The sequence below is a fragment of the Ranitomeya imitator genome, chromosome 1, assembly GCF_032444005.1.
Source record: "Ranitomeya imitator isolate aRanImi1 chromosome 1, aRanImi1.pri, whole genome shotgun sequence".
NCBI classification, from domain to species: domain Eukaryota; kingdom Metazoa; phylum Chordata; class Amphibia; order Anura; family Dendrobatidae; genus Ranitomeya; species Ranitomeya imitator.
In genome coordinates this window covers 280,948,578-280,968,499 of record NC_091282.1, presented here as the reverse complement: position 1 = coordinate 280,968,499, position 19,922 = coordinate 280,948,578, and the positions used below count along the sequence as shown (strand labels likewise).

At 43.5% G+C, this 19,922-nt stretch overlaps 1 protein-coding gene across 2 annotated transcripts in view; it reads right to left on the bottom strand.

Annotated features, from left to right (window-relative positions):
* The window catches only part of LOC138669066 (E1A-binding protein p400-like), a 242,603-nt gene that overhangs the window by 162,764 nt on the left and 59,917 nt on the right, over positions 1-19,922 (bottom strand). For both annotated transcript variants that reach the window (XM_069756070.1, XM_069756071.1), the window contains 5 exons: positions 12,440-12,625; positions 12,173-12,313; positions 10,913-10,991; positions 1,603-1,655; positions 992-1,046 (listed from right to left, as the gene is read on the bottom strand). In XM_069756070.1, coding sequence (XP_069612171.1) covers positions 992-1,046; positions 1,603-1,655; positions 10,913-10,991; positions 12,173-12,313; positions 12,440-12,625 — 514 coding nt within the window. The remainder of the gene's footprint in view (positions 1-991; positions 1,047-1,602; positions 1,656-10,912; positions 10,992-12,172; positions 12,314-12,439; positions 12,626-19,922) is intronic.

The window sequence follows — 19,922 nt, the reverse complement described above, 5'->3', positions numbered from 1 at the left end:
CATACAATTAGGTTCTGTAGAAGGACGTAGATCTGGGGATTTATTATGATGGAATATAGGCTGAACTGGATGGACAAATGTCTTTTTTCGGCCTTACTAACTATGTTACTAGGTTACTATGTTACCAGGTTCAAAAAAATCGGCAGCTTTTGTTCCTATTTTATTTCCACTTCTCCTGTGAATATTCAGTTTTTGATTTTTGTTTTTCAAATCCGCCATACAGTTCAAGGGTTCTGGGTCTTTTTATTTACTACCAATTTTTATATGATCTTAACTGTCAGCCATGCCCCCTTGTTAAAGTCCATAAAAACTAGCAGGAAGCAAAACATTTTCTCTCAATAAGTATTGCGGGTGTAAAAAGCAAATGAATTACTTGGGGGGCAGCGGGAATTAAAAAGGAGAAAAAAAACTAGTCACTTTTGATGAGTAATAGGTCCTCTATAAACTCAGGCTTAAGTCTAATCCATCCTGGAGGAAAGAAAGTAACTGGGAGAGTGAACATCTCATAGGTTGGACTTGCCAGTCCTCACACCAATGGAAGTACGTCTTCCAGGTTCTGTGGTGGATGCAAAAGGAAGATGGTTTTCTGGCCATAATCGTGGTGTGAATGACTCGGGCACGTGTACAGGACCGTCGATTCTCTCATCCGATAGAATATGCCAATGACACACTTAGGACCAGACTGTTTGTCCCTTCTTGTGTGGGGCATCAGAGTGTTTATTCAAAGCTCTATTCCTAACCTAAAAGGTCCAAAGCTAAAACTGATTAGCTCTTCGCCTGTGAGAGCAGCACACACTTACGGTACCTACTTAGTGTCCACCTCCAAGTGGAAGCTGCTGTATAACACATGGTCCTGTGCCCCCAATGGCACAGGTGAGAAAGCAGGGATTGATATTTTTAGCTTTGGATCACCCCCCACCCTACCATGTCAATTATAAAATATAGCCACATATTCTATTAAAACGAATGTACTGAATAAATGTGAACCAACCTTCTCCGTCACTCCAAGAGGCGCTTGCTTTTCGTTTTCTCCAAGTCTGTTTAAACTGTCAGAAAACAGAAAAACAGGATTCTAATACTGGATACTTATTTGTCTCCCATTCCTCTGGACATTAGACGAGCTCATGTCGGTATTATGGCCTCGTGTTATGCGTACAGACGTCACATATATGTTTATTATCTGTTCATTTCTTTTAAATGTTTATAAGATGTGAATCATATTTTGTTCTTTATTTTAGAGCTTCACATCTATCACATCAGGCTGTAGGAAAGGCTGTCAACAATTTGGACATGGTGGAACCTAAAGAAGGCCTATGTGGCCACAACACTGCTAAACTGATGCTGTCCAGATTACTCTACGTGAAGTGCTGAAATACAGTGCTCGCCTCATCATGTGCTGATCGGTGGGCTTCTTAGAGATTATATGCCATTGATCAAAGCTGAATGGCCTGTCCTATGGTGAGGACAGCATAGTTTAACTTTGGGAGAATGGCTTTCATACATTATATTTTATTATGCATGCAATAAATATAGATTTAATTAAAAAAAGGATTTCTATATTGCCAGAAATTAAATAACAAAGAAATGACAGGGGTTGCTTACTTTATTTCCATATTTGTGTTTAACACAAGCCTCTTCGATTGTTTTAAGTGGACCTGCAAGTAAAGATTTATAGTCATGTTATTCGCTATGCAGAAATGAAACACAATTAAAGGGATTCTGTCAGCAGGTTATTGCCATGTAATCTGACAGCAGCATACTGTAGGGGCAAAGACCCCGATTCCAGCTGTATGTCACTTAAGTTTATTGAGTGCAGCAGTTCTGATAGAATTACAGTTTTCTCTGCTGCAGATCTAGCGGTGCTCACAATGCTGAGCTCTGTACAACCCCACCCACATCCCTGATTGGCTGTTTTCTGTGTACACTATATATGAACAGAAAGCTGCTAATCACTGGTGTGGGCGGGGTCACAATCAAGTTGACTAGAAGGCACCCGACAACTAGTTCTGTAGTGACAATCTGCTGCTGATAAAACACTGATTTATTGCAACAGTAAAACACAGCACAGTAAGTTACCCATCACTAAAATCAGCAAATCTGTTCCTATATCAGGCTGCTCTCAGATTGCATAGCAAAAACCTGCTGACAGATTCCCTTTACAGACCTCATCTTATTAGAACAATCCCTGTCTATATGCTTTATCAGAGAAAAAATATCATAGATGTTAAGTTTTGGCCTGGCCCACTGGAAAATCCATCAGACGGTGTCCAAAGAGCAGACCTCGTGGATGATATGGGGCACCTGAGTCGGGGGTACTCGTTGCAGAGCAACATATCTTCACCCCATCCTGCCAGAGGATGCAGATACAGTTGGTGAAGGAGAGAACCGATGGCTCGTTCCTCCAGTAGCCACCCTGTGCATCTGAGATTGGAAGCAGCGGGTGCGATGACGCTACTAGATTCACACCTGCAGAGACAAAATTCAGACCACATGCTGCAAAGACTGGAGCAGCGCTCTGGGGCAACATGACGGGATCAGAATTTTTTGTATTATTATTTTATCAGTCATTACATGTACATTGGCAAGTATGGGGGTCATCATACTGTGTATAGGGGAGCTGTTGGACCCCCATACTGTATATAGTGAGCTGTGGTGGATCCCCACTGTATATACAGAACCGTGATTACTTCAAAATGTGTATGGAGAACTATAAGGGCAATCATACTGTGTATAGGTAGCTGTGGGGAATATTATGCTGTATATAGTGAAACGTGGGAGCTGAAAACTGTGCATAGAGAGCTGTGGGGTCATCATACTGTGGATAGAGAACTGTGGGGGCCATCATACTATGTATAGTAGGCCATCATGCAGTGTATAAAGTGCCTGTGAGGACATCATCCTGTATTTAGGGAAACTGTGGGGACATCATACTGCATATAGGGAGCCATATTCACATGTAAGGGAGTTGTGGGCCATCATACTATGCTGCTGGGGCATCAGAGTCACTCTGGGGTCATTATAATGTGCTTCTGTGGTGGGTAGCGAGGGCACTTTCGGGGTATCATACTCAAAAGGAGCCATGAAAGAAGTATCCTAGTAGGTGAAACCACTAATCATTAAAGGGGTTCTTCAGGCATTGCATAATGCCGAATCCTAACAGTAGGTAGTGTACTCACGGATTTGGCTCTGTTTTCATTCTTGTGATTATATGCCAACTAACTTCTCTTCCTGTTTCCCCCAATGCTTTTATGTTAACATACAGAGAAGAAGGAAGAAAAGCTCGGCACGTGACCAAGCAAATCACACATGAGTGATCATATAATGACTGATTAAACCAGCAAGCAGACATGAATCCTAACTGTGTATTTTATGACAATATCGTAAGATGCAATGTCTGCCGAAAATCAGCCCTGGTGCAAAAAGTATGAAAAAGACTTCCCAGATTATCTATTCCTACCTCTATACAGTCTATACAAACTGTTGGCACCCTAGAAATTGTTCCAGACAATGAAGTATTTCTCCCACAAAATTATTACAATTACACATTTTGTTATACACGGTTTTGTCCTGGACATCATTTCACACAAAACCCCCCCAAAATAATCCGGACAAAATTGTTGGCACCCTCAACTTAATATTTGGTTGCACACCCTTTGGAATAAATCACTGCAATCAATCCCTTCCTATAACCATCAACAAGCTTCTTAAAGGGAACCTGTCACCCCGAAAATCGCGGGTGAGGTAAGCCCACCGGCATCAGGGGCTTATCTGCAGCATTCTGTAATGCTGTAGATAAGCCCCCGATGTTACCTGAAAAAGGAGAAAAAGACGTTAGATTATACTCTGCTGGTCAGGTCAGATGGGCGCCTCCTATCTTCTTTCCATGAAGTCCTCTTCTGATCTTCAGCCACGGCTCCGGCGCAGGCGTACTTTGCTCTGCCCTGTTGAGGGCAGACAAAGTACTGCAGTGCGCAGACGCCGGGCCTCTGACCTTTCCGGCGCCTGCGCACTGCAGTACTATCCTCTGCCCTCAAGAGGGCAGAGCAAAGTACGCCTGCGCCGGACCCGTGGCTGAAGATCAGAAGAGGACGTCATGGAAAGAAGATAGGAGGCGCCGCAGCGAACTGGAGACGCCCATCTGACCTGACCAGCAGCGGGACCGCCCCTGGGTGAGTATAATCTAACGTCTTTTTCTCCTTTTTCAGGTAACATCGGGGGCTTATCTACAGCATTACAGAATGCTGCAGATAAGCCCCTGATGCCGGTGGGCTTACCTCCCCCTGCGATTTTCGGAGTGACAGGTTCCCTTTAAACAGCTCAAATGACATTTTGGACCACCCTTTTTTTGCAAACTGCTCCAGGCCTCTAATATCTGAAGGGCGCCTTCTCACAATAGCAATTTTAAGATCTCTCCACAGGTGTTCAATGGGAGCTTCTTGAAGTATGTTTTGGGGTCATTGCCACCCAAAATCCTTTACCAAAAAGCTCCATCTTGCTCTCATCTGTCCACAAGATGCTTTCCCAGAAGGATTTTGGCTTATTCACGTACATTTTGGCAAACTGCAGTCTAGCAGTTTTAGGTCTCTGTGTCAGCAGTGGGATCCTTCTGGGTCTCCTGCCATAACATTTAATTTCAGTCAAATGTCCACGGATTGCACGTGTGTAATTTCAAGAATTTTCTGGAACAATTTCAAGGGTGCCAACACTTTCGGCCATGATTCCACTATTATAAAAAAAGGGGATTATACATTTACATTTATTTGTTAGCCTCTGTTCACATCTGCATCATGGCTTCTGCTAAAGGTGATCTTGCAGTGTGGAAAGAAATGTAGAGTTATACAACAGAACCCAGCAGTGTGTGATAGAACCTACTGACTTTAATGGGGTCCGTTAAAGTTCAGGCAAGGGCGATGTCATTTTGAAGTCAAGAAAAGCACTGCAGGCAGCAGTATTCTGGGGATCAAAAAAGACAGAATTGCCAAATCCCACAGACAGATGTGAACAAAGCCTTATATTCTCCTCCATTCTTCCATGGTGTGTAATTGAGCCAGAAACACAGCATTCGGCCGATAATGATGCATTTAGTTTTTTGTTTTTTTTTAATAAGGCACGCTCAAATCTTGTCTTTCAACATCCAGGACTCTTTGAGCTGCTAATAATGTTAAATTCCGCTATCAATTACTAACAGCGGCATTTGACGTGCGCAGACAACAAGCTCACAGAGTGCCGATGGGTTGTCATGAATGTCGGGGGGTCTGCAGAAGACCCCATGTGCATGTCATCACAATCCTCCTGTCAACGTTGGCCTGTGGCTGAAGCATAGGCGATTGGATGATTGAAACTTTAAGTCTCCTAATGGGACTAATAAATACAATTATAAAATAATTAAAAAAGTTTTAAAAAATATTAAACTTCAAAATAAAATAAAATTCAACTCACTTGTCTTTTGCCCCATTAAAAATAAAAATTGAAAAAAAGTAAAAAAAATACACATATTTAGTAGTGCCGCATTCAGAAATGTCCGATTTATCAAAATATAAAATAAATGTATCTGATTGGGAAACGGTGCAACGAGAAAAAAAATCAAATGCCAGAATTACACTTATTTTGGTCACTGCAACATTGCAATAAAAGGCAATCAAAGCATTGTACGTACCCCATATTGGTATCAGTAAAAACATCAGCTCAAGACACAAAAAATAAGCCATCACCCAGTCCTAGATCCTGAATAATGAAAATGCTACAGGTCTCGGAAAAAAAGATTTTTTGACCAATTTCTGATTTTTTTCATAACTTAACCCCTTCATGACCCAGCCTATTTTGACCTTAATGACCTGGCCGTTTTTTGCAATTCTGACCAGTGTCCCTTTATGAGGTAATAACTCAGGAACGCTTCAACGGATCCTAGCGGTTCTGAGATTGTTTTTTCGTGACATATTGGGCTTCATGTTAGTGGTAAATTTAGGTCAATAATTTTTGCGTTTATTTGTTAAAAAATGGAAATTTGGCAAAAATTTAGAAAATTTTGCAATTTTCAAATTTTGAACTTGTATTCTGTTAAACCAGAGAGTTATGTGACACAAAATAGTTAATAAATAACATTTCCCACATGTCTACTTTACATCAGCACAATTTTGGAAACAAAATTTTTTTTTGCTAGGAAGTTATAAGGGTTAAAATTTGACCAGCGATTTCTCATTTTTACAACGAAATTTACAAAACCATTTTTTTTAGGGACCACCTCACATTTGAAGTCAGTTTGAGGGGTCTATATGGCTGAAAATACCCAAAAGTGACACCATTCTAAAAACTGCACCCCTCAAGGTGCTCAAAACCACATTCAAGAAGTTTATTAACCCTTCAGGTGCTTCACAGCAGCAGAAGCAACATGGAAGGAAAAAATGAACATTTAACTTTTTAGTCACAAAAATTATCTTTTAGCAACAATTTTTTTATTTTTCCAAGGGTAAAAAAGAGAAACTGGACCTCAAACGTTATTGTACAATTTGTCCTGAGTACGCTGATACCTCATATGTGGGGGGAACCACTGCCTGGGCGCACGACAGGGCTCTGAAGGGAAGGAGCACCATTTGACTTTTTCAATGAAAAATTGGCTCCAATCTTTAGCAGACACCATGTCGCGTTTGGAGAGCCAGTGTGCCTAAACATTGGTGCTTCCCCACAAGTGACCCCATTTTGGAAACTAGACCCCCCAAGGAGCTTATCTAGATGCATAGTGAGCACTTTGAACCCCCAGGTGCTTCACAAATTGATCCGTAAAAATGAAAAAGTACTTTTTTTTCACAAAAAATTTATTTTAGCCTCAATTTTTTCATTTTCACATGGGCAACAGGATAAAATGGATCCTAAAATTTATTGGGCAATTTCTCCTGAGTACACGGATACCTCACATGTGGGGGTAAACCACTGTTTGGGCACGCGGCAGGGCTCGGAAGGGAAGGAGCGCCATTTGACTTTTTGAATGAAAAATTAGCTCTCCACTATGTCGCATTTGGAGAGGCCCTGTGTGCCTAAACATTGGAGCTCCCCCACATGTGACCACATTTTGGAAACTAGACCCCCCAAGGAACTTATCTAGATGTGCGGTGACCACTTTAAACCCCCAAGTGCTTCATAGAAGTTTATAACGCAGAGCCGTGAAAATAAAAAATCATTTTTCTTTCCTCAAAAATTATTTTTTAGCCTGCAATTTTTTATTTTCACAAGAGTAACAGGAGAAATTGGACCCCAATATTTGTTTCCCAGTTTGTCTTGAGTACGCCGATACCCCATATGTGGGGGTAAACCACTGTTTGGGTGCACGTCAGGGCTCGGAAGGGAAGTAGTGACGTTTTGAAATGCAGACTTTGATGGAATGGTCTGTGGGCGTCACGTTGCATTTGAAGAGTCACTGATGTGCCTAAACAGTAGAAACCCCCCACAAGTGACCACATTTTGGAAACTAGACCCCCCCCAAGGAACTTATCTAGATGTGTGGTGAGCACTTTCAACCCCCAAATGCTTCACAGAAGTTTATAACGCAGAGCCGTGAAAATAAAAAATAATTTTTCTTTCCTCAAAAATTATGTTTTAGCAAGCAATTTTTTTATTTTCACAAGGGTAACAGGAGAAATTGGACCCCAATAGTTGTTGCCCAGTTTGTCCTGAGTACGCTGGTACCCCATATGTGGGGGTAAACCACTGTTTGGGCGCACGTCGGGGATCGGAAGGGATGGAGCACCATTTGACTTTTTGAACGCAAGATTGGCTGGAATCAATGGTGGCGCCATGTTGCATTTGGAGACCCCTGATGTGCCTAAACAGTGGAAACCCCTCAATTCTAACTTCAACACTATCCCCAACACACCCCTAACCCTAATCCCAACTGTAGCCATAACCCTAATCACAACCCTAACCCCAACACACCCCTAACCCCAACACACCCGTAACCCTAATCCTAACCTCAACCCTAACCCCAACCACAACTTTAACCCCAACACACCCCTAACCCTATCCATAACCCTAACCACAAGCCAAATCTTAACCCCATTTCCAACCCTAGCCCTAATTCCATCCCTAACTCTAATTCCAACCCTAACCCTAAGGTATGTGCCCACGTTGCGGATTTGTGTGAGATTTTTCCGCACGATTTTTGAAAAATCCGCAGGTAAAAGGCACTGCATTTTACCTGCGGATTTACAGCGGATTTACAGTGTTTTTTGTGTGGATTCCTATTGAGTAACAGGTGTAAAACGCTGCGGAATCCGCACAAAATTGACATGCTGCGCAAAATACAACACAGCGTTTCCGCACGGTATTTTCCGTACCATGGGCACAGCGGATTTGGTTTTCCATAGGTTTACATGGTACTGTAAACCTGATGGAAAACTGCTACGAATTCGCAGCGGCCAATCCGCTGCGGATCCCCGGTCAATCCGCTGCGGATCCGCAGCCAAATCCGCACCGTGTGCAAATACCCTAACCCTAACCCTAGTGGAAAAAGAAAAAAAATATATTTTCTTTATTTTTTTATTGTCCCTACCTATGGGGGTGATAAAGGGGGGGGGGGGGGGGGGGTCATTTACTATTTTTTTTATTTTGATCACTGTGATAGGTTATATCACAGTGATCAAAATATACCTGGAACGAATCTGCCGGCAGGCAGATTCGGTGGGCGCACTGCGCATGCACCCGCCATTTTGGAAGATCGCGGCGCCCAGGGAGAAGATGGACGGACACCGGGAGGCCCGGTAAGTATAAGGGGGGGGAGATCTGAGCATGGGGGGTGGATCGGAGGACGGAGGGTGGCATCGGAGCATGGGGGGAGCGGGCAGGAGGACGGGGGAGCAGACAGGAAGGCGGAGGGGAGCGGAGGGGAGCGGAGGGGAGCGGAGCACCGGATGGAGGACCGGGGAGGAGATCGGTGGCGGTGGGGAGGGGGGAGTACACCAGTCTTTCCAGCCATGGCCGATGATATTGCAGCATCGGCCATGGCTGGATTGTAATATTTCACCAGTTATAATAGGTGAAATATTACAAATCGCTCTGATTGGCAGTTTCACTTTCAACAGCCAATCAGAGCGATCGTAGCCACGGGGGGAAGGGGGGGGAGCCACCCCCCCGGGCTAAAGTACCACTCCCCCTGTCCCTGCAGATCGGGTGAAATTGGAGTTAACCCTTTCACCCGATCTGCAGGGACGCGATCTTTCCATGACGCCACATAGGCGTCATAGGTCGGATTGGCACCGACTTTTATGACGCCTACATGGCGTCAAAGGTCGGGAAGGAGTTAAATTTAAAAAAAAAAAAACTACACGTTTGGTATCTGCTTACTCATACTGACCGGGGGAATCATATTGCCAGGTCAGTTTTACCATAAATTGAACATGGCAATTAAAAAAAAACATTGTGGAATTACCCTTTTTTCTTGCAGTTTCACTGCATTTGGAATGTTTTCCCTGTTTTACAGTACAATATGTGGCAGAATGACTGGGGTTATTCAAAAGTACAACTCGCCTTGCTCAAAACAAACCCTCAGGTGGCTATATAGCTGGTAAAATAAAACCGTTTTGGCTCTTGGAAGAAGTGGAGGAAAAAACAAAAATGGAAAATCGCCCAGGGGAGAAGGAGTTAATCACCACTTAAAGTATTTGGCTAATTACCGTAGATTTCGGTGCACTGGGTCAGGACTCTATACTGGGCCTTTTCCTCCCTGATTCCCCCACCCCTCCGCCTGCCTACGGTCTTTAACATTTTAGTGACCTGCCTCCTCTATTTGAAATCCCCTCTTCAAACAGAGGCGGCAGCAGAGGGGCGTGGAGTCACAGACCAGGAGGAGAAGACCCAGTGCACAGTCCGGCCCCTGCGCGCCGAAATCTAATTGGCTAGAAACGTCAACTAACGATTGAAGAAGAACCACAGAGCGGATTTCTTCACCGAAGGTATCAGTGTAATCAGTATTAGAGCGCCATTACAGCCATGTCTTTATTTTACATTACAAAATCATGCAGACCGTAAAAGTGCTGATAAAAATAATCAATTTTGCAATTTACCTCTTTTTAAAAATTTGATTTGTTCTTAAGAACGGGGGGACTTATAGTTTAGTGCATAGATTGTTGCCTAGGTTACTGGCCATCCTACAATATTAGAGTAGCGGGTTACTGCTTGCAGGAGCCATGCTTTACGGCCTGCTCGCACTGCTCGGTAGCGGTTCGGAATACTGGATATTACCAGCCTCAGTGACCCTGCATTTCTGCTATGCTGCAGAGGGAAACCTGCCTTTCCTAGCGCACAGTTTGGACCTTTGAAGCGACCATGCTGCTGGTCCCAATGGTCATTCTCCAGGAGCGGACCTCCTCCGCATAGCAGGAGCCCGGAGGCCGGGGTGCACTACTGAAAAGGGAACATTAGAACAACCCCTTAAGAAAAAATGACAATGGTATGTAATGCTGGAGTACAACTGCTATGTGATTATGGTCACAGTTATGGGACTAGCACTTTACAGCTAGTTTATGTGTGATATTTACAATGTGCCCTGACAACTTTATGGATATTACTACTGAGCTGGCACTACTATTCTGTCTACAGTACTGCACGGGCATGGCAGTAATGTATGAATACTATGTGATTATAGACAATCTGCCCTGCGCACTACCATCATTGCTATCACTAGCTCTGCGCATTCAAAGAACAAAGTACTGTCCTGAGGCTACAGCCACGGTTGCTTTTGGATTTCCAGCGATGGCCTTAAGAAGTGGGTCTAGGTCAGGGCATACAACGTGATTCATTGCGTTCATGATTATGTGGACCAAGCCATTATTGTGGATCCCAAAAGGCAGATGCCAACTCTGGCACGCATGAGACAGATTTTCTTATATGTCCTGACTGAACATTATATTGTGGTGTTCGTTACCTTTCATTGAGTCCATATTTAGGTTTAAAGCTTTCCTTCTTTTTTCTTGAAACTCCATTTGTAACTTAATTTCTACAACCTAAAAGGTATGAAAATAACATTTTTAGCAATAAAATATATATCACTATAAGCATTTTCAACAAAATATAATAGAATCTTCGTTGTAACGACTAACTATAATGTCATTGACTGTTGTCTGCTATAGAGGTGATCTCCAGAAACAAGAAGCACTTTTCAGAAAAACATAACAAGTCCGTCTCATTTAGATCAGTGGGGGTCTTCTCAATGATATATACTTCTGGAGAAAATTGTAATCCAGGAAAAAAAATGACGTTTTCTCATCCGCATGTTGGTCCTTTGTCATCCATATGTCCATTGGATGACATTTATCATTTTTAGATCCACAATTAAAAATATAATAAAAGGCCTAGAAAAATTTCCTTTGAAATGTAATTCGGACTGTTTTCACATTGCATTCATTTGTTTTTCGTAACCATTGAAATCAATAGAAAAAGGAAGTTTTATTCAGTGAAAAACTTTATGAATAAAATTTTACGTTTATTGTATTCTCATTATAGAAGCAAGGACAATGGCATAACATGGTTGGACCCGTAGAAGCGCTCTGTTGTAGCGCGAAACGGCCGTCGTCCCGTCGACTGCACTCCTTTTCACTCCCTCCCTTGTGCCGCGAAGATGCCTCTGCGTTTATGAGAATAAAGGACATTTGAACTATTCATACTGGTGAGTGCTGCCGCGTTTCTTCTTTTGTTTCGTAATAATAATAGTATTAGCAAATACCTCCTATCAGAAATGTAATATAGTTTTTCTGCTTCACTATGTCTCTCTCCTCAGGTGCAGGCATTACAGGACTTTAGGTATTCATGGTTACGTCCACTGATATGATGGCAGCTAGTTGCTAGTGGTCATAACCATGAATACCTGCAATGCAGCACATGAGGAAAGAGACAGGGAATAAGAAAAACTATACTACATTTCTATTTGGAAATATTTGCTATTATTATTGCTACACCTACTACATATTGGGATAGGATCTTGCAGATGGGAACACCCCTTTAATTAACACTAGCCCATGTGCTGACTGCGTGAGGACTGTTTTCTATTTGGACAGCACAGTGATCAAAACTACGTTTGTATGAAGTTAGTCTAATGGAAAGATTGTGACTTCAGCAACCCAAGGGAACTTAATGCATCCCGGTACAAATTTTCATGAGCTCTGGAAGTGATAAAGTAAGCGCTCACTTGTTCAATGTTAAACCAGAAATACTCAATCTCTCTAGCAATGGTAGCAGCAATACGCTTCAGTTTGTTCTCCTCCTCTTTCTGGGCTCGCTCATTGTTCGCTCTCTTTTCGTCATGATAACGGGAAGCAGTTCTCACCAACTATACAGAGAAAACAGAAAAATTGAGTGATTCTGACAAAATTTGCATCAACATCTGCGTTGAGTTAGATCTTTAAATTTAAGATTCTATAACTTATATATAGAACATAATAACCTTCTAGCTTACCTTCTTCGCACAAGCCATCTTCCACATCCTTTCTTGAGCAAAGTCTGCAGCCATCCACTGCATCTCTTCTAACAAGTAATCCCAGTGAGATTTGGGCCTGGACGGCTCTTGTAGCTTTGGAAGCCTCCTCAAAGACCATAAACCTTCTTTACGAAGCTCTGCAATGCGCTGGTGGACAAGGTTTTCCTATGAGGTGGAGAAAACAGTAGACCGGGAAATCAGCCTTCTGAGTAATAATATTTACAATTTATATTTCTAGGACCTCCACCAGCTATCGATGAGAAGGGTCACTTGACCCGTTATTCTGGTGAACTTGGTCAATGTGGCATAATGGGGCACTAGGAGGAAAGAGCTGGCCGCACATCACTCCATATGTTAAATACACCAGCTATCACCTATGCAGGCAAGAAATGATTGGTTTTTTACTTTCCTTAAAATCTTTTCCTCGTCAAATTCATTAGGGGACACAGAGACCTTGGATTATAGCTGCAGATACTAGAAATCAGACAAGCAATTAATGGGTTAAGCTAAACCATCAGAAAGCAGCCTGATGAGGGTCAGAGACACTTATTCCAGCAATGTATCACTTACTGGGCTGCTTGCTGCAGTATTAATAAAATCACTATTTTATTTGGTGAAGATCTAGCAGTTTTCTGAATGCAGAGCTCTGTATAACCCCGCCCACACCTCTGATTGGCAGCTTTCTGTGCACACTGCATAAGCAGAAAGCAGCCAATCAGTGGAGGGGGCGGGGTTATACAGAGTTCATGCATATGCTTGACTACCTGGCAGCTGGTTTACTAGTCCTCTAGTGATAATCTACTGTTGATAAAACAGCAAATAAAACCGTAATTTTAACAAAACTACAGCAAGCAGCCCAGTAAGTGACACACTGCTGGAAACAGGTTCTCCGTCTCTACACTATACCAATTTCAGATTATGTTCCAAAACCCTGGTGACACATTCCCTTTAAGTGTTTGTTCCTCCCACCAACTATAGCTCTCTTGCAAGCACTGAGCTAATCAGTTTGTAGCATTTAGTAGGAGCAGCAAAGAAAAACCTAAATAAAGAATGACAGCACAACCAATCTATTGGGAACAAATCTCCTTCTCGGTACATTAGGTAAAGAACCCGGAAGTAAGAGAAATTTGGTTGGTGCGGTGTCCTCCAATAAACATGAAGAGAAAAGGATTTATGGTGAGTAACAAAAAAAAATGTTCCGGTCTATGTTACTAGGGAACAATGGGACCTTGGGAAGTTCAAAAGCAGTTATTAAAAATGGGGAAAAAAGAGCAATCACAGACAAAGCCCACATGTCTCTGAACCACACGGCTTGGAAATGCATTCCTGGATGCCAGGTATCCACTAAGGAACTCCAAATTTATTACTTAACCCCTTCACTAACGGATTTCACGGATTCTAAGACACAGGCGCTTCTCACAAAATTAGAATATCATCAAAAAGTTAATTTATTTCAGTTCTTCAACGCAAAAAGCGAATTTCATATATTATATAGAGTCATTGCAAACAGAGTGATCAATTTCAAGTGTTTATTTCTGTTAATGTTGATGATTATGGCTTACAGCCAATGAAAACCCAAAAGTCATTATCTCTGTAAGACTGGGTTCAGATTACCATATACCGAAAAATACGGTAATTATATTAGTCCGGCCCTCTAAAACAGGGGTGGGCAATTAATTTTGCCATGGGGCCGCATGAGAAATTGGGATGGTTTTAGAGGGCCGGACTAATATAATTACCGTATTTTTTGGACTATAAGACGCACCCCAAATTTGAGGTGAAAATTGCAGAAAAAAAGATTTTTTACAAGATGTGGGTCCGTCTCATTGTCCGAATTTACAGTATCTTACCTGAGGGCTGGCGGTGGCAGAGCAGGGTCACAGGAGGCATGGTGTCGGCAGAGGTGGGTTGCTGCGGTGTGGCGTGCACCTGAGCAGGGTCCCTTCCTGCTTAGGTGGACGACGCCACAGCCTAGTGTCCATGCGGGGGTTGCAGCAGTGGTGTGGCGACGGCAGAGGTGCTGCGGCAGAGGTGCGGTATGGCGTGCGCATGGTCCCTTCCACCGGTGAGGTGACGCAGCGGCCCGGAATGCAATGTGAGCAGCAGAGCCGGGTTGAATATCGGTGGCGGCGGCCATCTTCCCGAGCCCGCGCATGCGCAGATAAAGTGCTCTGCTTCACGGGGCTTCAGGAAAATGACCGTGGGAGGCCGCGCGTGCGTAGATGGAGATCGCGGCAGGCATTTTCCTGAAGCCGAGATCTAAATCTGCAAACTCGGCTTCAGGAAAATTGCCGCCGCGATCCCCATCTGCGCACGTGCGGCCTCCCGCAGCCATTTTCCTGAAGCCCCGTGAAGCAGAGCACTCCATCTGCACACGCGCGGCCTCGGGAAGATGGCTACCGCTACGATAAACAGGTGATCAACCCGGCTCTGCTGCTCACATTGCACGTGACATACAGGGCCGATGAGTATGAGCTCGGGGCCTTCACTCTAGCCGCCAGCGGTCCTCCTCAGAAGCGTCTGGCGGCTGGCCGAGCGGTGTCGGGGGTGGCTGGCAGAAGTGACAGCTAGCTGGCAGGCCGTTTAAAATCATCAGGCGGGCCAGATGCGGCCCGCATCTTGCCCAGGTCTGGTCTATGGGAATGCATTTGAATGCAAGGACGTGTACGTATGCGTTCAGACTGCGCATGTCCAGGAAATTATTTCACATCCCCCACCATGCGCGCAAACAATGCAAACGCATGCCAAAACGCATTTAAACGCATGCACACGCAGCGTGGTTTTTTGCATCATGCGTAAAATGATGCAGAGGCGTAAGCATGTGTTTGCATGCGTTTTGGCATGCGTTTGAGCATGCAGATTATAAGCTGCGTACAGAAACGCTAATGTGAACATAGCCTAATTTAGAAAAATTTATAACACCAGCTTGAAAAATGATTTAAAAATCCGAAATGTTGGCCTACTGAAATGTATGTTCAGTAAATGCTCCCAATTTGCTCCTTTTGCATCAAATAATGCATCAATGCATAGAGATGATCAGCCTGGGGCACTGCTGAGGTGTTATGGAAGCCCAGGTTGCTTTGATAGTAGCCTTCAGCTCATCTGCAATGTTGTGTTTGGTGTTTCTCATCTTCCTCTTGACAATACAATGTCTGGCTGGGATAGCACGAGCGCGGGTTCACGTGTGCAACAGATTTTAAGTGCAACAGTTTAAAGTGCTTGGCAGTTAGAAAATGGCATTGAAGCTGATGTTCCTCTCTTATTTTCTTCACACAGGTATTTTATCCATCCATCCATTTGTGTGCTGACTGCAAGTGTGAACTGAACCATATTTAGCAAGCTTTGCACATGGTATTTTATCCATCACTCCTGTGTGTTTTTTTTTCTGTTTTTGGTTTCTGATTTAAAGTTTTCAAAGCTATTTTTTTTTTGTTCCACTGCTTTATGGCATTGGTTGTTTACCCTTCATAGTAATGCCTGCTCTGGCCTTATGCTAATTGGTTAATTGCTGATTGTGACCATTTGGTTCCTGATGCTGGCAGTCACTCCATTTCATATATATTTAGTCTGGCTGGGATAGCACGCGCGCGGGTTCGCGTGTGCAACAGATTTTAAGTGCAACAGGATCAAGTGCTTGGCCGTTAGAAAACGGCAGTTGGACAGGGCAGGAGACAGGTAAGGTGCATAAGTTTTTCAAACAATCATGCTTCTTGGTCAGTCATACTACATTATGCATTGATCATATCAATCTGCTTCTTATTTGTTTTTACTTCTGCTTTCTCACAACTCGCCCGCCCTTTAACACATTCTGAGCACTCTCTCTATATCCACCCCTCCCTTCTCCCCTCTCCGATGTATAACTCTGAGGCTCTACAGACATTTCTTACCCACTCCAAACCAGCCACTACCACCATGCAGCACATAAAACGTTCATACAAATCATCCCACCACCTGCTCTTTGTTTTTTCTCCTCCTACTAGTTGCAGGTGACATCTCCCCCAACCCTGGACGTTCCTCCACCAGCATACATTACTCTCCTCCAGCTACATATAGAAACCCTGCTAATCTTATTAACATTCAGTGCATGCCTTCTCATATCCCTGTCCACTGTGCTCTCTGGAATGTACGGTGGCAAGTAGGGTTCATATTTTAATTAATGACACTGGTCAACACAAAAAAATCATGAGCATAAGTAATATGTATGTGGAGTTTGATGTGCTGATTGCAAAAATATGCTTAGTTTTGCTCTATCACAAAGTTTCTGAGATAGAAGTATTTTTGTTATTATGTTATTTCTGCATTTTCATTGTATGTCGTTTTTCCTATGTTATTCCCATTTCTTTGCTTGTCTTACGTAATTGTGAGTTTTCTTACAGGGACAACATCAGGAAAGGTTTTAGTGAGTTTTATGGGAAGGAGCATTGACACTGTAGTCCACCAATGAATGCTCCTCGAAAAGTCACATGTTATGAAGAGGAGCTAACTGTTATGAGGCGGTAAGATTTGAGTCAGTCAGAAAAGGATGGTGATGGCAGCAAGGACTGGTATGTGAGACTGACAGGAAGCAGGCCTCTACCGGGATCTGAGAGAATCTGAAAGCAGCTAATATCACGCTGAGAAACTGCCTGTCTACTGTTTGATCTGATTTAAAGGAGAAAAATGCCCCTACAGTGTATCAATCATCCGAACAGATTCTGCTATATGTGTGGTTCTTTTACACCAAAAGGCCAAGTACGTTCAATCACTCATGATATTAAAAAGATGTACCAGATGTACTTTAAGTGTTCACTTGGTGATCAAGACAAAAGCTCGGCCCCTTATGTGATATGCTCAAGTTGTTCAAATGGTCTTCGTGACTGGTTGAACATGAGGAAAGTGGCTATGCCATTTGCGGTTCCCATGATTTGGAGAGAACCCAAACATCATAGTGATAACTGCTACTTTTGTTTTGTCAAACTGAAGGGCTTTTCTACAAAGAACAAACATAAGATTAATTACCCTGAACTTGAATCTGTGATTAGGCCAGTTCCACGTGATGGTACCTTGCCAGTTCCTGTACCACCATTGCCAGTTCCTGAACCACCATTTTCTGGATTGGATGAAAATGAAGTGGAATATGAAGACTATGGAGCTGAAGCTACTGGCGAAGACATGGAGACCTCAAGTCAAGGTGAGTATGCACCTGATGGAACAGCCGAGCAGCCAAAATGCTTTACTCAACATAAATTAAATGATCTCATCAGAGACCTTTCATTGTCAAAAGAAAAAGCTGAACTTCTTGCATCTAGGTTAAAACAGAAGAATCTTCTTCATGATGATGTCAAAGTGTGTTATTACCAAAACAGAAGTAACCCTTTAACACAATTTTTCACAGTTGATGGGCCAAAGGTGTACTGTAACAATGCAAATGGCCTCTTTGAAGAACTGAATCAAGAGTATTTTGTTGCAGATTGGCAATTGTTTATTGACTCATCCCAGAGAAGTTTGAAAGCAGTGTTGCTTCAAAATGGAAACATGAAATCATCAATCCCTATTGCTCACTCATGTCATCTAAAGGAAAGTTATGAAAATCTGTCAGTTGTTTTGGATGCTATACAATATAAGCATCATCAATGGAATATCTGTGGAGATTTGAAAGTGATTGGTCTGCTAATGGGAATGCAAGGAGGTTTCACAAAATATTGTTGCTTCTTGTGTTTAGGGGACAGTAGAAATACAGTAGAGCATTATGTTCATCATGATTGGGGACAGAGAAACATCTATGCTCCAGGTACAGACAATGTTCAGCATAATCCTTCAGTTGCTCTAACAAAAATCTTTCTTCCTCCACTACATATAGGTTAAAAACTTTGTGAAAGCCATGGCAAAGACAAATTCACAAGAGTTCCAGTACATTTCACAGAAATTCTCCAGCATTTCACCAGCAAAACTGAAGGAAGGGGTATTTGTTGGTCCTCAGATCAGAGAGCTTATGAGAGATGATGTATTTGAAGAAACTCTAAAGGATAAGGAATTGAGATCTTGGAAAAGCTTCAAGAAGATCTGTGAAAACTTCTTAGGAAAAAAAAATCTCCAGAATATGTTGGAGGTGTTGAGGAACTGCTAAATGCATACCTACCAGTGTCTTGGATGTCGCAGGTCACTGAAAATGCACTGTTCTGGGGCATGGCCTGAATGTCCATGTGAGCGGACGCGCGGCAGAGCGCTCCCACTGCTGATACTATTATAATCCTGATAAGTCGCCGCTGAGCGGCGTTTTGCGGTGCTTACCGGCAGCTGGAGAGTCCCGGGAGCGCGGCGGTGTACAGCAGCAGCCCCGGGGTCAGTAATTATGACCAGGAGGCGGCAAAAGGACACCGGAGTCGGGGATGCAGGAACCGGCCAAGATGGCGCCGACGCCAGGGAGAAGGCGGATAAGGAGAACGCTGTATGCCAGAAGCGTATGGCTGTGGCGGCAAAGCTCCAGCAGTTCGCTAGAGTGGAGGCCGCAGAGGAGGCAGAGGAGGAAGCCGGAGCTGACACTGAGGAGGAGGAGGAGAGCCCAGCAGAAGAACAAGAGGTACAGCAGGGGAGCAGGGATAGCAGCATGGCGGTGGTAGTAGGGGGATCTGAAGACATTGTGCCAGGAGCAGAGCCCACCCTCAGAGATGTTTTCGTGTTGGTGTCCTCTTGCAAACAGTCCCTGACCCAGCAGATACAGGAGGTCATGGGTGACACAGCCCAGATAAATGCAGCCCTGCAGAAGATTGACAAACGTGTGGGGGTTGTAGAGGAGAGAGTGAGCACTGCGGAAGATCATATAGTGCAGCTACAAAAAGCTGAGAAGAAGTTTGCTCAAGCAATATCAGAGCTAGCTGCAAAAAATGAGGATCTGGAGAATAGGTCCAGAAGAAATAACATACGTATAGTGGGTATCCCTGAAAAAACTGAGGGGAGGAATCCCACGGAGTATATCGAAAGCTGGCTGTTGGAGACCTTTGGTGATGCAGCGCTGACAAAAGTGTTTGCAGTAGAGAGAGCTCACAGGGTCCCACCGAAACCACCTGTCCCTGGAGCGAATCCCCGTACCATGCTTGCCAAAATTCTAAATTACAGAGACAGAGACATTATCCTGAGGAAGGCTAGAGATATGACGGATTTGATATTTGGAGGTCAAAGAATTGCTATCTACCCCGACTATTCCGCCCTGGTCCAGAAACAACGGATGATGTTCACGGGTATCAAGAGACGGCTGAGGGAACTGGGAGTGCAATATTCCATGATGTTTCCGGCACGATTAAGAGTGGTCGCGTTTGATAAAATTCATTTTTTCCAGACGCCGGAGGACGCTACCCAGTGGATTGATCTCAATGCTAAAAGACTTAAGGGAAAAGGAGATTGAAAATATGGGGTGATCCGGACGGGGGACATTTCACTGTCAAAAGGAAAAGAGATTTGTGACTGACAGTATATTGGTTATGGG